This window comes from Bos taurus, chromosome 22 (assembly GCF_002263795.3).
Source record: "Bos taurus isolate L1 Dominette 01449 registration number 42190680 breed Hereford chromosome 22, ARS-UCD2.0, whole genome shotgun sequence".
NCBI classification, from domain to species: domain Eukaryota; kingdom Metazoa; phylum Chordata; class Mammalia; order Artiodactyla; family Bovidae; genus Bos; species Bos taurus.
The window spans coordinates 55,795,083-55,808,335 of NC_037349.1; the positions used below are offsets into that span (position 1 = coordinate 55,795,083).

Genomic DNA, 13,253 nt, shown 5'->3' on the forward strand with positions numbered 1-13,253 from the left:
AAAAGAGAAAAGAAGAGAGAGTGAGAACATCGAGGCTCACTGAGTGGATGCTCACTGGAGGCGCCACGACGTTGGGACCGGAGGCTTGTCTTTGGAGTGGAGCCCAGCGGCGCTGACTGAGGGGTCTAGGAGACCCCAGGGACTGCCTTGACTGGAGAGAAAAGACTGATTTCGACATCTGCTGAAGCAGAAATGCAGATGCACAGGTGCCCGAGCTCGGGGCTGAGGGAGTCCTTTCAGTGAAGCACGTGTTGCAGCCTTTGAGTTTAGCATCACGTTCCCATCACCCTCTGCCTGGAGATGCTGGGTCCGCAGGCCCGGCTCCCCAGCGATTGAGACGCTGCTCCTCCTGGTCTCACGGCACCTGTGCTGACGCCCAGCGAGGCACTCGTCACACTGTGTGGCACTCACCTATCCTTCTGCCCAGCCCTGGAGCTCCCGGAGGACAGGGCCCTGTCCTGTTCACCCCCGTGTCCCCATCGCCTAGTGTGGCCCCAGCACAGGGCAGGTGCTCAGCAAACACTTGCCGTGATGGTGCAGATGCACCTCGATCGGCCGTCTGCCCCCAGCTACGGAGTCACAAGTGCCTGAGGAAATGGGAGGAAGGCACTCTGGGGTTTGTGGCAAACCACGCGGGCACTCTTGCCCGTCAGCCTTCATAGGAGCCTATCTGCAGACAGTGAGATCATGCAGTCTGTATTTCAGGGCATGGCTCAGAGATCCCAACGGTCTTTCTCACCCTGAGATCCAGACCGGGGTGTGTGTGGCAGGTGTGACACGCCGCGTGGGCACTGCTGACGAGGTCACAAGACCGGTTTCCCAGACTCCGCGCCCTGGGGTGTGAGCACTCTAGAAAACACCCGGCCATGTTACCTGGAGGCAGTTGAGTGCACTCAGGATCTTTTACAAGGCGACTGCAGGCAGGTAAAAAGGCAGGGTACCAGTAAAATCATTAGCGAACGCTTCTAGAAACCCTGGCCTTGCTTGTGCACTGAACGACAACTGCAGAACACCAGCCTCGTCAAGAAACACGCAGCCCCTTTCCCCGCCTCCACCTCTTTCTCCCTGGAGCAAACGCTCTGGTAAACCTCACCCACTAGAGTGCCAGGACAGGAAACACATTGTGTAAGGTGGTTTAGAATTCCAGCCAGAGCAGATCAAGACAGCCCTGCAGCTGCACACAGGCTCAAGGCAGTACCTGAGACACGGCTGGACAAGGAGACGTCGACACGAGGGTCCCAGCTCAGCTTCGCCAGCCTTGCGCGCAGACTCCGGGGAGCCTAACACCTAACTAAGGTGAGCGCACCACTGCTCACGAGCACCACCAGGAAGCCACTGTCTGCTGCCAGTGGAGAGAAGCCACCCTTAATTACAAAGTCTCTCCCTTCGACGGTTCTGCCAGAGATGTTCTCAGGTAATGGCTGGAAAGAGCCCTGCAATGGGAGTGAGGAGAACGGGGTGCTAGTCCCAGCTGGGCACGGCAACTCCCCATCTCCGGGGGTCGACTTCTTGGTCTGCCAAGTGAAAGGGCTGGATTACAGGGGGGTTCTCCAGCAAGGCGCCCACAGACAGGCTTCGAGGCCAGTCTGAGAACTCTCTCAAGTCACAGGGAGGTGTCCTGAATGCGCGTCTCTGCAGACACGAGTTTTAGTGGTTTTTTAGGCCTGGAGTTTTAGTCAGATTCTCCCAGAGAGCCATATTGTGCAGATGGTTAAGATCCAAGAGATCAGAGTGAGGGATCTTTTTCACCTTAATATTCCAGTTGCAACCAAAGCGAGGGACTAAACTTCATGAACCTGGAAGGGCAACATTTCCTAAAGAAGACACGAAAGGCTGCCAACCTTAAAGGACAAAACCGAAAAACTGGACTGAGTAAGGTTAAGGACTGCTCATCAAAGGACACCAGTGAGACAGTGAGACGACAGGCCCCCGAGTGGGCCAGTTTAGCATTCCACATGTCCAGGGAAGGACCTGTACCCAGACTATGCAGGGAACTCAGTGCAGAGAAGGAAAGGCAGACAACTCAACAGAAATATGTGCAAAAGCAGAACAGACACTTCACAGAAGAGGACATCCATGTAAGCGTGTGAACAAACACCCAGACTTCCTGGTCATCAGGAAAGTGTACGTGAAAACTCCAATACGACCCATCCACTCCCCTCCCAGAGGCCCAAGCATCAACAGGATACACTACCAAGCCTGGTCCCAGGGGCTCTGCAGCAGGACTCTGCGGCCGGGAGGGCCACCGGGACACTGGTCAGCCAGCATCCACCACTGCTGGACAGCTTCACGCTTTATGACCCAGTAATGCCACCTCTGGTGGCTCACATGGTGAAGAATCTGCCTGCAATGCAGGACATCGGGTTCGATCCCTAGGTCAGGAAGACCCTCTGGAAAAGGAAACAGCAACCCACTCCAGTACTCTTGCCTGGAGAATCCTGTCGACAGAGGAGCCTGGCGGGCTACAGTCCACAGGGCCGCCAAGAGTCAGACATGACTGAGCGACTAGCACTTTTCATTTTTTCAATTCCACCCCTAAGAAGAGAGTCAAGTGGGCCTTAGAAAGCATCACTACGAACAAAGCTAGTGGAGGTGATGGAATTCCAGATGAGCTATTCCAAATCCTGAAAGATGATGCTGTGAAAGTGCTGCGCTCAATATGCCAGCAAATTTGGAAAACTCAGCAGTGGCCACAGGACTGGAAAAGGTCAGTGTTCATTCCAATCCCAAAGAAACGCTATGCCAAAGAAGAATCAAACTACCGCACAATTGCACTCATCTCACACTCTAGTACAGTAATGCTCAAAAGTCTCCAAGCCAGGCTTCAGCAATATGTGAACCGTGAACTTCCTGATGTTCAAGCTGGTTTTAGAAAAGGCAGAGGAAGCAGAGATCAAATTGCCAACATCCGCTGGATCATGGAAAAAGCAAGAAAGTTCCAGAAAAACATCTATTTCTGCCTTATTGACTATGCCAAAGCCTTTGACTGTGTGGATCACAATAAACTGTGGACAATTCTGAAAGAGATGGGAATACCAGACCACCTGATCTGCCTCTTGAGAAATTTGTATGCAGGTCAGGAAGCAACAGTTAGAACTAGACATGGAACAACAGACTGGTTCCAAATAGGAAAAGGAGTACGTCAAGGCTGTATATTGTCACCCTGTTTATTTAACTTATATGCAGGGTACATCATGAGAAACGTTGGACTGGAAGAAACACAAGCTGGAATCAAGATTGCCGGGAGAAATCTCAATAACCTCAGATATGCAGATGACACCACCCTTATGGCAGAAAGTGAAGAGGAACTCAAAAGCCTCTTGATGAAAGTGAAAGTGGAGAGTGAAAAAGTTGGCTTAAAGCTCAACATTCAGAAAACGAAGATCATGGCATCCGGTCCCATCACTTCATGGGAAATAGATGGGGAAACAGTGGAAACAGTGTCAGACTTTATTTTTCTGGGCTCCAAAATCACTACAGATGGTGACTGCGGCCATGAAATTAAAAGACGCTTACTCCTTGGAAGGAAAGTTATGACCAACCTAGAGAGCATATTCAAAAGCAGAGACATTACTTTGCCAACAAAGGTTCATCTAGTCAAGGCTATGGTTTTTCCTGTGGTCATGTATGGATGTGAGAGTTGGACCGTGAAGAAGGCTGAGTGCCAAAGAATTGATGCTTTTGAACTGTGGTGTTGGAGAAGACTCTTGAGAGTCCCTTGGACTGCAAGGAGATCCAACCAGTCCATTCTGAAGGAGATCAGCCCTGGGATTTCTTTGGAAGGAATGATGCTAAAGCTGAAACTCCAATACTTTGGCCACCTCATGCGAAGAGTTGACTCATTGGAAAAGACCCTGATGCTGGGAGGGATTGGGGGCAGGAGGAGAAGGGGACGACAGAGGATGAGATGGCTGGATGGCATCACTGACCCGATGGACGTGAGTCTGAGTGAACTCCGGGAGTTGGTGATGGACAGGGAGGCCTGGCGTGCTGCGATTCATGGGGTCGCAAAGAGTCGGACACGACTGAGCGACTGATCTGATCTGAAGAAGAGAGCTAACAGAAAGGCACACCTTTGCTCACCCAAAGACAGGCACCAAGACATGACGAGCAGGACTCCTTGAAACAGCCCCAAACTGGAAGCACCTGGAAGCACCTGGATTCTGCTCCCTCCCCAGAGGACAGAGGTGCAGGTCTCCTCAATCAGCTCCTCTAAATCAGGCAGCTCCTTATTCACCTAAAGCTGGGCATAATAAACTCGGATTAGGATCCAAAGTCAGGATGTAGTTTTGAAAGCCACCGGAAATCTACCCCAACATATGGCTCCTCAGGTTTTCCTTCTGTTGACTTCCAGCCCGTTTCATGTGACCTACAGCAAAATCACCACACGCGTACGACTATGAATTTCCTACGCGACCTTAAACTCACAAGTTCAGCAACAAACAAACTTCTCCAGGAAACAATGAGAGGCAGAGATGAGACCAGGTTGAGAGGGGTCCACCTTCCTATAATTCTGCATTTCAGATCTACAGGAGAGAAAATCAATAAGCCCTCAACATTCTTGCAATTAATTTCCAAACACAGTCACCTACATCTACAAAAAAAAAAAAAATCTCTTCTGAGGTGCTTTTATTTTTAAAACATTCAGGTTTAAATGACAAATACATCACCAGAAGAACCTTCATTCTTATTCTTTTTATTGAAATAATAAGTTTGTATTATTGAAATATGGAGGTACCAAAAAATGGGAATAAAATGCCTAGTCGTAAGACATGAGAAGGAGAGCAGAGTCAGTGGCCCTTCCATCACATTCAGGAAACGTGAGGACAGATGCGAGGCGTGTGGAGTCTCTTTAGGAACAAGACTGAACCTGTTTTGGTGAAAGCTGAATCTTTTGAAGCTACAGAGGTTAAGTAGGTATTTGACCACCAAATTAGTTCTGATAGACCAGAAAATCAGACGGGGGGAAAAATAAAGCAAGAGATTTCGAAAATTAAACTTGCCATGCTCTCCCGTGTTCCCTCACCTCCAGGAAGGGCATCACCATCTCCCACTTCCTGAGTCATGAGCCTGGGAGCCGGGCCCCTCTCGGCGCCGTCTAAGCCCTGCCTGCCCCTGCCTCTCCCCACAGCCCTGGGTCAAGGCCTGCCTCCTCGCCAGGCTGGCCGTGGTGGGCTGACCGCTTTCCCAAGCAACAGCGGCACATCCCTCCGAGCTGCTCGCCAGTCTCCTGCGGCAGCAGTCTTCCGACGATCCTCCAGGGGCTTCCCTTCGCCCTCACTGAAACTCTGGATTCCCTTTTAGATTTTTAAGGGCTTTCCCCTGTCTGGCTCCTGCTTGCTTCTCAGTCAAATCTACTAACCCCAGACCCATTTCTCTCCAAGCCCCCAACTCCAGCCCAAACAGTTCCACCTCCCTCCACTCAGATTATAAACATGAGCAGCTGCAGCTCTGTTAGCAGGTTGAGCTGCAATACCATCTGTTGCTGCGGTGAAGGGAGGAGCAGGTCAGGAGTGGGGAACTCAACAGTGTCCACTCACCTGAGCTGTTGCCCTGAGACCCTGACGAGAATCGGGCCACTCCACTAACAGCACAGTCTAAGAAGTCGGCGTTACTTCTCCTGTAACCAACTCCCAGGCTAAAGGGAAAGAGAGTGTTTGGTTTTGTAAGGAGTTCTGTGCTCACCCTGGAGCGTGGAGGCATCTGATGGTAGGGGAATCTCAGAGAACGAGTAACACAGAGGGCCAGACCACTCGGGACACGTGCCGTGCCACCCGTCACCGCCCCCGGGAAGGGCGCCCTCCCCGCTGCCATGGACACCTGGCTTCCACTTTGTTGAGCAAGAGAGCAATACTCAGATCCAGACTCACTTGAGTCTATACAGCACCTACGAGTGCTTTATAAAGGACATACTGGGCGATCCCAGAACACACCGAGAGCTGCGTTATTAGCATCCTCTCCATTTCAAAGAAGAAAGGCTGGTTACCATCCCAAGGTTACAGAGCAAAGGCATGAACCACAACTTCAAGCCAGTCTTCTGAATGCAACCTTAGCTTAGCTCTCCTTGACCTTAACAGTACCGGAATACAGAAGTTCTTCACGACCTAGGGAGACCCTGCCTTCTTACTTGCAGAGGGGAGGAGTGGTAATGGCTACAAAGGAGGAAAAGCGCAGCCAAGTACACTGGGGTCTCCTGGCCCGGCAGGTGACACGTTCGCTGGCTGAAGACTGCACAGAGGCAGGACTCTGGAGCATTCTGGAAGAGGGACCCAGAAAAGCCGGGTGGAATGACAGCCGTGACGATGACAGCAGGAGGACTTCTAAGAGCGGCACGCAGGGGCTGGGGTCCTGCAGCTTGCTGTGAAGTCAGAGGACAGGGAAAGAGCAAATCAGCCACCCAGGGCCTAAGGCTGCTAGTTTGGTCCAACTGAGGACCTGGGAAGGAGTGAATGGTAGCTGAACGTGACAGTGCAAGGGGGCAGGTTCTAAAGAGAGGTCAGGGAACTTCTTGGTAATGAGACCAAAGCGGAAAGACCAGGAGCCGTGCCAGACACTTTTATATGTCCTAAGGTAGAGTTTTCACAACCCAGTGAGACAAGAATTGTCCCTATGAAATGAAAACTCAGAAAAAGTAGGCAACTTACCCAAGTCACAGCAGTTAAGCTGGGATTTGAACCCAAGTCTCTGGGGCTCACAAACCCCTGCCCCTGGCCTGGGCCGCCTCCAGCGCGGCCCTCCACCACCATAAAGCAGAGGAGCAGGGCCCGGGGTGCAAACCTGGAGGGCATGAAGGAACGCACACCACGTCTCACAGGGCCTGCAGCCCAGTGCAGGCTGCAGACATCCTGTCACTCGGGTTCCACAACCCAAGCAGGCGCCTTCAGAGGCAGAGGCAGGCAAGCCGCGACCCGGGGAGTTGTCGGGGAGCAGCTGAGCACTCAGCCAGCGGCAATCTGGGCTCCGGGAGCCGTGAGGGGATACCTACTGCCCTCTGCTGGCGACCAGGAAGAACAAGCGGAAAGAGGACTCAAGAGTCATTTCAGGCTGAAGGGTCAAGAGATGATGAGGATGGATTTTTAAAAACCTTTTATTCGAGATAAATTCAAGACAGCATAATATGCTTGCACGTATCTTTACCTAACTTCAACAACGTATCAACTCATGGCCAATCTTGAGTTACCACCCCACCCATATGCACTTCCTTCCAACGTGTCTTCTTTCCTTCTTTCACCTTTTCATCTTATAGTTGAGCACAGCCGATTAACAAGGTTGTGAGAGTTTCAGGTGGACAGCAATGGGACTCAGCCCAAACGTTTTTCTTCTGAAGCAAATCTCAGACATTGTCATTTCATCTGCAAATCTTTTAGTATGTGTTTCTTAAGAAAGATTTATTTATTTGGCTGCACAGGAGTCTTAGTTGTGGCATGCAGAATTTTCAGTTGCAACACATGGGATCTAGTTCCCTAAGACGTGAACCTGGGCCTCTGGCATTGGGAGCACAGAGTCTCAGCCACTGGACCACCAGGCAAGTCCCTTAGTATGTATTCCCAAGGAAAATGATTGTTTAACCCCATAACACCATCATTATCATGACTAAAAAAAGAAAAAAAGAATAAATCCAGTAGCTCCTTATAGCATAGGAAGCCATAAATAAAGAGCCAAAGCGTCCAGCCTCACCCAAGGAGGACCACAGTGAGGGAGCTGCAATCATGCAAAACACAGAGTGACAGCCTGAGCCACCCACACAAAAGAAAGCACCTCAACTTCAGCCTGGCCAGGATAAATCAGCAAGAAAGCAGATTAAATATTTTAACTGGAAACACAAAGCCATGCACCCCTGCGTGGCAGGAGAGTCTTCAGCCGAGTGGATCTGGCACCTGAGAAACTAAACTTCTGCTGATGGGCTGAACCTCCTGAAGGTTCAGGAGGATGAAGCCTGGCTGTGTCCCCAGGCTGCTGGGGTGAGGCATGAGGAGGCGTGACGGTGCAGTCGCCTGGCAGTCTCCACCCAGGGGTGAGAATCAGGCTGGACGATCACGCCCTTCTGCAGGTTCCCTCTGTGCGTTTATCCCCTGCACTGCGAGCCCCTATGTCTGTGCCTGTCTCCTTTTCTAGAGGGTGAAGCCCCTGAAGGCAGGATGGTGTCGTGTTCACCTTGTAGTATCCTGCGTGGTGAGCACCTGAGGGACGCTAGGTGGACGGCTGATAAAGAGAGACTGAGTGAGAAAAGTCTGGCATCTGACAACACAAATGGTAGCAAGGATGGGGAAAGGGAAAAACTCATTTACCACAGGGTCAAGGTTAACTGGTAACCCACTTTGGCAATCTGACAGTATCCAAAGATACGTTCAAATGCTTAAGCCCATAAAGCAAGAACAGGATGTTTCAAATTTCAAAAAAAAGAATATTCTGAGAACAAAAAAAGTAGAGATGCTAGAAATTAAAATAGCAAAAATAAAACAACAATAGAAAAGCTGGAAACTATAGTCAAGAAAGCAAAGCAAAAGAACGAAGAGATAAAAAAAAAAAGAAAAAACCCAAAGGACTCGTCTCAGAGGTCCAATATTTGAGTAAAAGGAGTTCCAGCAAGAGAAGAGAGAAAACAGATGGGAAGAAAGAATACATTTTTCCTATATCCTCATACTCTGAGTTTCCAAACTGGGCAAGGAGTGTCCAGTATAACAGATAAAAACAGACTCACATCAAAATATACCACTGAGAAACCTCAGAGCCCTTAAGGAAAAAGACCTAAAAGGCTTCCAGAAGGAGCATACACAAAGGATTAAGAATCAGAATGGCTTTGGACCTCAACAGCAATCAGAGAAGTGAGAAGATAACCGGAGCAATGACACCAGAATTCTAAAGGACAGTTACTTCCAATCACCACCAGCCTAAGTCTCAGTCAGTCGGCTGGGAGGGTGACTAAAGACAGGCCTGGCCACACACGGCTCCAAATCTGCCTCCCTGGCACCCCTCCCAGAAAGTGCCTGGACGGTGTGCTTCACCAAAGTGAGGCTGTGCACCACGAGAACCAGAGACGTGAGACACAAGGGTCTCTCCCATGAGACAGGTGATGACAACTCCATGGGAAAAGAAAGGTGTGCAGGGAAGGAAAAGTGTATCAGGTGGCTCAGCGATGAATCACAGTAACACAGCCAGACAACGGAAACAAGAAGACTTCGTCAAAGCTATGACACAACCATTGAGCACAGAGAGAGGGATGGAGGGATGGATGGATGGACGGACGTACTGATGTACGGACGTGTATGTGTGTCTGTGTGTGTGTGTCTCTGTGTGTGTGTATGTGGTGGGGTAGCTGAATTCATAGATGCTGGCTAAAATTAAAAAGGAGAAGCAGCAATACCAGCTTATTATCCAGAGAACCAGCAGTGAAAACATAAATAAACCAGCAGGAGAGTCAGCTGGGGTTGTCTTTGGAGAGGAACAGCAGGGGGGCAGGGCAAGGTACTGCTGTTTTTGCAACAATATCATGAGTAACTTTCAAAGATATAACACCTCCAGGGAAACCCTGCACATACGGAGTACCTGGGCAGCCAAGCCTTCCAGCAGCACCTCAGGCCCCCAGATTACAGCACCATCTGCCGTTCTGTATGTTACTGCCATGTCCTAGGTTATTACCAGCAAAATCCAGCATCTGACAAGTACTTGAAGGATACAGATAAAGCTTTACATTTTAACCCGGAGCGCTGAGGCTGCTCAATCCAGCAGGTATGTTAAGTTTGGATTTTTAAAAATTCTTACCGGCAGTGAAAATGCCTTTGGTGCTCTGTCTCATACTGGAAGGTCTCACAATTGCGGCGAGCCCTGTGAGAAAAAAACCAGCAATGATGCCAAAAAGGCCAGATGTTAGTCATCTTAACACTTTAAAAACTTGAAACTAAATATTCATTCCAGCTATCCAATAACACCAGCAACTCGATCTCTGTCCTGGTGTCAGAGCGACTAAGGAAAAGGGTTATCAGGACGGACGGCCAGGAGACCTGAGCTGCCAGCTGTGTCACCGACCAGCTGTGTGAAGCCAAGAAAATGAGCGCCCCCTCTGGGTCTGGACCGCCTCATCTTACAACCCGCAGGGAGGAGGGGGTTAGGTGACCCTTGAAGGTCATTTTTTCACTTTAAACCTGCTTAAGCCTGCTGGCTCTCAATTCCAAGATGTGAGAAGACTGGGGGGAAAAAACAAACACCAAACACCACACGTTTCTGCGGAGGCAGCTCATCCTGCAACCACGCAGAGCACTCCTCAGTGAAGATGGTGAGGGGCCCTTCAGGCCCTCAGAAGGGCAGCAGAGCTCACTCCATGGCCAGCACCACGCTAAGAAGAAAACAACTGGAGACGGGCCTCCACGTGTATCTTCAGGAGAGGCGCCCGATGCCCTAAGCACATGCGCTGCTCTGCCCGCTGGGCAGCCTTGCCTCGCAGCACCGCCGTGGTGACCTGCATTCTGCCAGGCCCGGCTGCTCCCTGGGGAAGCTCAGCAGAGAAGGGTGAGCCAATTCATAATGATCTCCTTACTGTCTGAACCTGTAAATACCTGTAACACCTCAAACACCTCAGAAGGCAGCGAACCTCTGAAGCTCAGGCTCAGATTTGGGGTTCACCCTAGGGAGGATTTTGGTACATACTGGGGATAATGTGTGAAACATTTCGGGTGCTGGACCTAGTGCATACACATGAGACACACCGAGGGGGCATGGGCCCAGGAGAGTGGTGCTCTTGATGTTGCAAGAGCATTAAACACATCACCAGTCTCCTCCTTCCTCAGACCACCATGGAGAACAAAGCCACCTCTTTGCAATAACTCCTAAAAGTTATGCTCTTGGACCAAAAGAATCATTGTTTTCCTCTCTATAGTGATTTAGGACCGAGGGATCTAAAAATAGAAGGAATTTCAGCACCCTACTTCAAATGAATGAGAATTTAGGCTGGGAAAAACCCCAGACTGTCAGCGCTTTCTTCTTCCTAGAGGCAATCTCTCTCCATCTCTAGGCTAGAAAGAAGAAAAAAGCCGTCTCAGCCACGAAGTTTACCTCCCTCCTCCCGCTACCCCCGGCCAGCACCTCCTCCCTGTCAGATTCATGTACATACCTAGACGCACCACGTCGCCACAGTCGGGGTCATGAGCAACTTGTAATAAAGTCTCTTCCACGTCTCTGTTTTTTCCAGGAGGGTCCATAATATGATTTATTTGCTGCTGTAAGGTTTTGGGCAATGTCATTAGCTGAGTGAATTGTCCTTCTGGGCTTTTATCGATCTAAGGGGGAAAAAAAAATGTTGATGCCTACGGAAGTACTTTGATTGCTATAAATATTCAAAGATACAAGGCTTCTCCTTAAAACCACACAAAGCGAGTATGAACTCACGTTCTAGACTAGGCAGTGTGCTAAGGAGACTCTCCTTTCTGAAACTGAATGCCTGAATGTTAAGGAGTCTCAGCTCCTTCAAACAAGCCAATCCTTTTCCTAGAATATTCTGTTTGTACCTAAGAAGAGAAATTTCTTTCAAGAATCAATTTGTGACTCTCAGTTTAAAAAATTTTTTCTATTTGTCCTAAATCCAGTAGTTAAGGAAAGTGAAGATTCAGGTAAAGCTGACACCCCAGCAAATCAAACACTCATCTTAAACACAGGGACAGATTAACATGCCAGGATCACACAGCCAGAGAGCAGGATCTAAACTTGCGTCTCCTGTCTGAACTGTAGGAATAAACTGATGACAGAGACCAACCTTTATTCACCTTTAATCCCCTGGCACATAGTAGGTACTGAAAAAACAGTGGCTGAATAAGTGGATGAATAACTGTACCAATAAATCTTAGTTGTCATTATTTCTTAAACAACAGTAAGTTACACCAATGGTTTTTGATCCTAATGTATTCTAAAATATATCAAGTTTAAAGACAAACACAGAAATAAAACATATGTAAAACTATGCATTAGACTTTACTTGGACACCTTCGGATCAAAATTTAGCCACAGAGCTGGGTCCACACCCAGCTTCCCTAACTCCTAGTCTAATATACTTTACTTCATGGAACTAAATTTTTCCAAAATCGTATAAACACCGACTGCCTGCTAAGGTGAGAAGCAGTGTCAGTGCCCTCAACAGCTCATCACATTATTCTCCCAGTAACAATGTCCTGTGTTATTTTAACAAGTGTTTAGGTTTTAACTTGAAGAGAACAGTAAGAAACAAAATTAGACAAACGAATGTATTCAATTTTAGATTCAGATTTCTCAGATATGACCATCTTTCTTAATAATCAGAATTCACACACTCTACCACTTTTTTCATTAAACAAATATTTATTGAGTACATGCCTAATATCTGGATTTTCGAGTTTTATCTATAAAGTCTTTGCAGAAAAGAATAAAATGCTATTAATTAGAGGCTCCACTAAGGTGAAGGGTTTCTTTAACCTAAATGTTTCATATTAATCATTGAGATTTTCCTAAATTCACAGGATTCAATCTCTACTTATCTTTCACTAGATAAATGACCCAAAAATGTGAATATCCTGTAAAATATGCTAGAAATGACGTTTATAGACTCATATTTTGGGGCCGAGTATTGAGATTAGTCAATAGGATCTTATATTTCTCTAAGTCTTTACCTATGAAACTTCCAGGAATTTTAGAGATGCCAAAATGGCTTGAGTAATATGAGGAATCAGAAAATAGCATTTGCCACTGCTTTCTCTGGAGGAAACAAATGCACTGGAGTTTCTGCTTCAAAGTATGTGTTTAAAAACAAAATAATTAGGTGACATGTTCAAAGAAGTTGCAAAATTCTAATCATCCCTACTCGTTAGTTCTCATTAAAACACGAATGTGAAAGCAGTTAAATTATGAGTCACATTGCATTTGAACAGCAGATATGGAAAAGACCACCTGTTGTACGACTCCATCTACAAAAGTATCTGGAACAAGCAAATCCATGGAGCAGAGAGCAGCTTAGTGGCTGCCTGGGGGAGGGGAAGCTAGGGACTGCTAACGGCAATGGAGTTTCTCTTCGGAGTGATGAAAATATTCTAAAATTAGATAGTGGTGATGGTTGCACACCTCTGTGAAGAGACTAAAAACCACCAAGTTTTATGCTATGTAAATTGTATCTCAATAAGGCTGATGTTTTTAAAAAGCAGATACAGTCATATGGCAGCAGCTGCTGTGCTGTACCAATCAGATCCTGCTTCAAGGCCAAGGTACTCACTCCGCTACCTGCTGGGAATGTTGGC

General features: G+C 48.1%; 1 protein-coding gene across 3 annotated transcripts in view; it reads right to left on the reverse strand.

Annotated features, from left to right (window-relative positions):
• TAMM41 (TAM41 mitochondrial translocator assembly and maintenance homolog) overlaps positions 1–13,253 on the reverse strand; it is a 52,423-nt gene that overhangs the window by 139 nt on the left and 39,031 nt on the right. Inside the window, exons 6-8 of one of the 3 annotated variants that reach the window (XM_024982645.2) lie at positions 11,108–11,273; positions 9,763–9,825; positions 5–6,358 (exon numbers count right to left, since the gene is read on the reverse strand). In XM_024982645.2, the coding sequence (XP_024838413.1) occupies positions 6,321–6,358; positions 9,763–9,825; positions 11,108–11,273 (267 nt within the window). In that variant the 3' untranslated portion in view covers positions 5–6,320. 3 annotated transcript variants of the gene reach the window in all.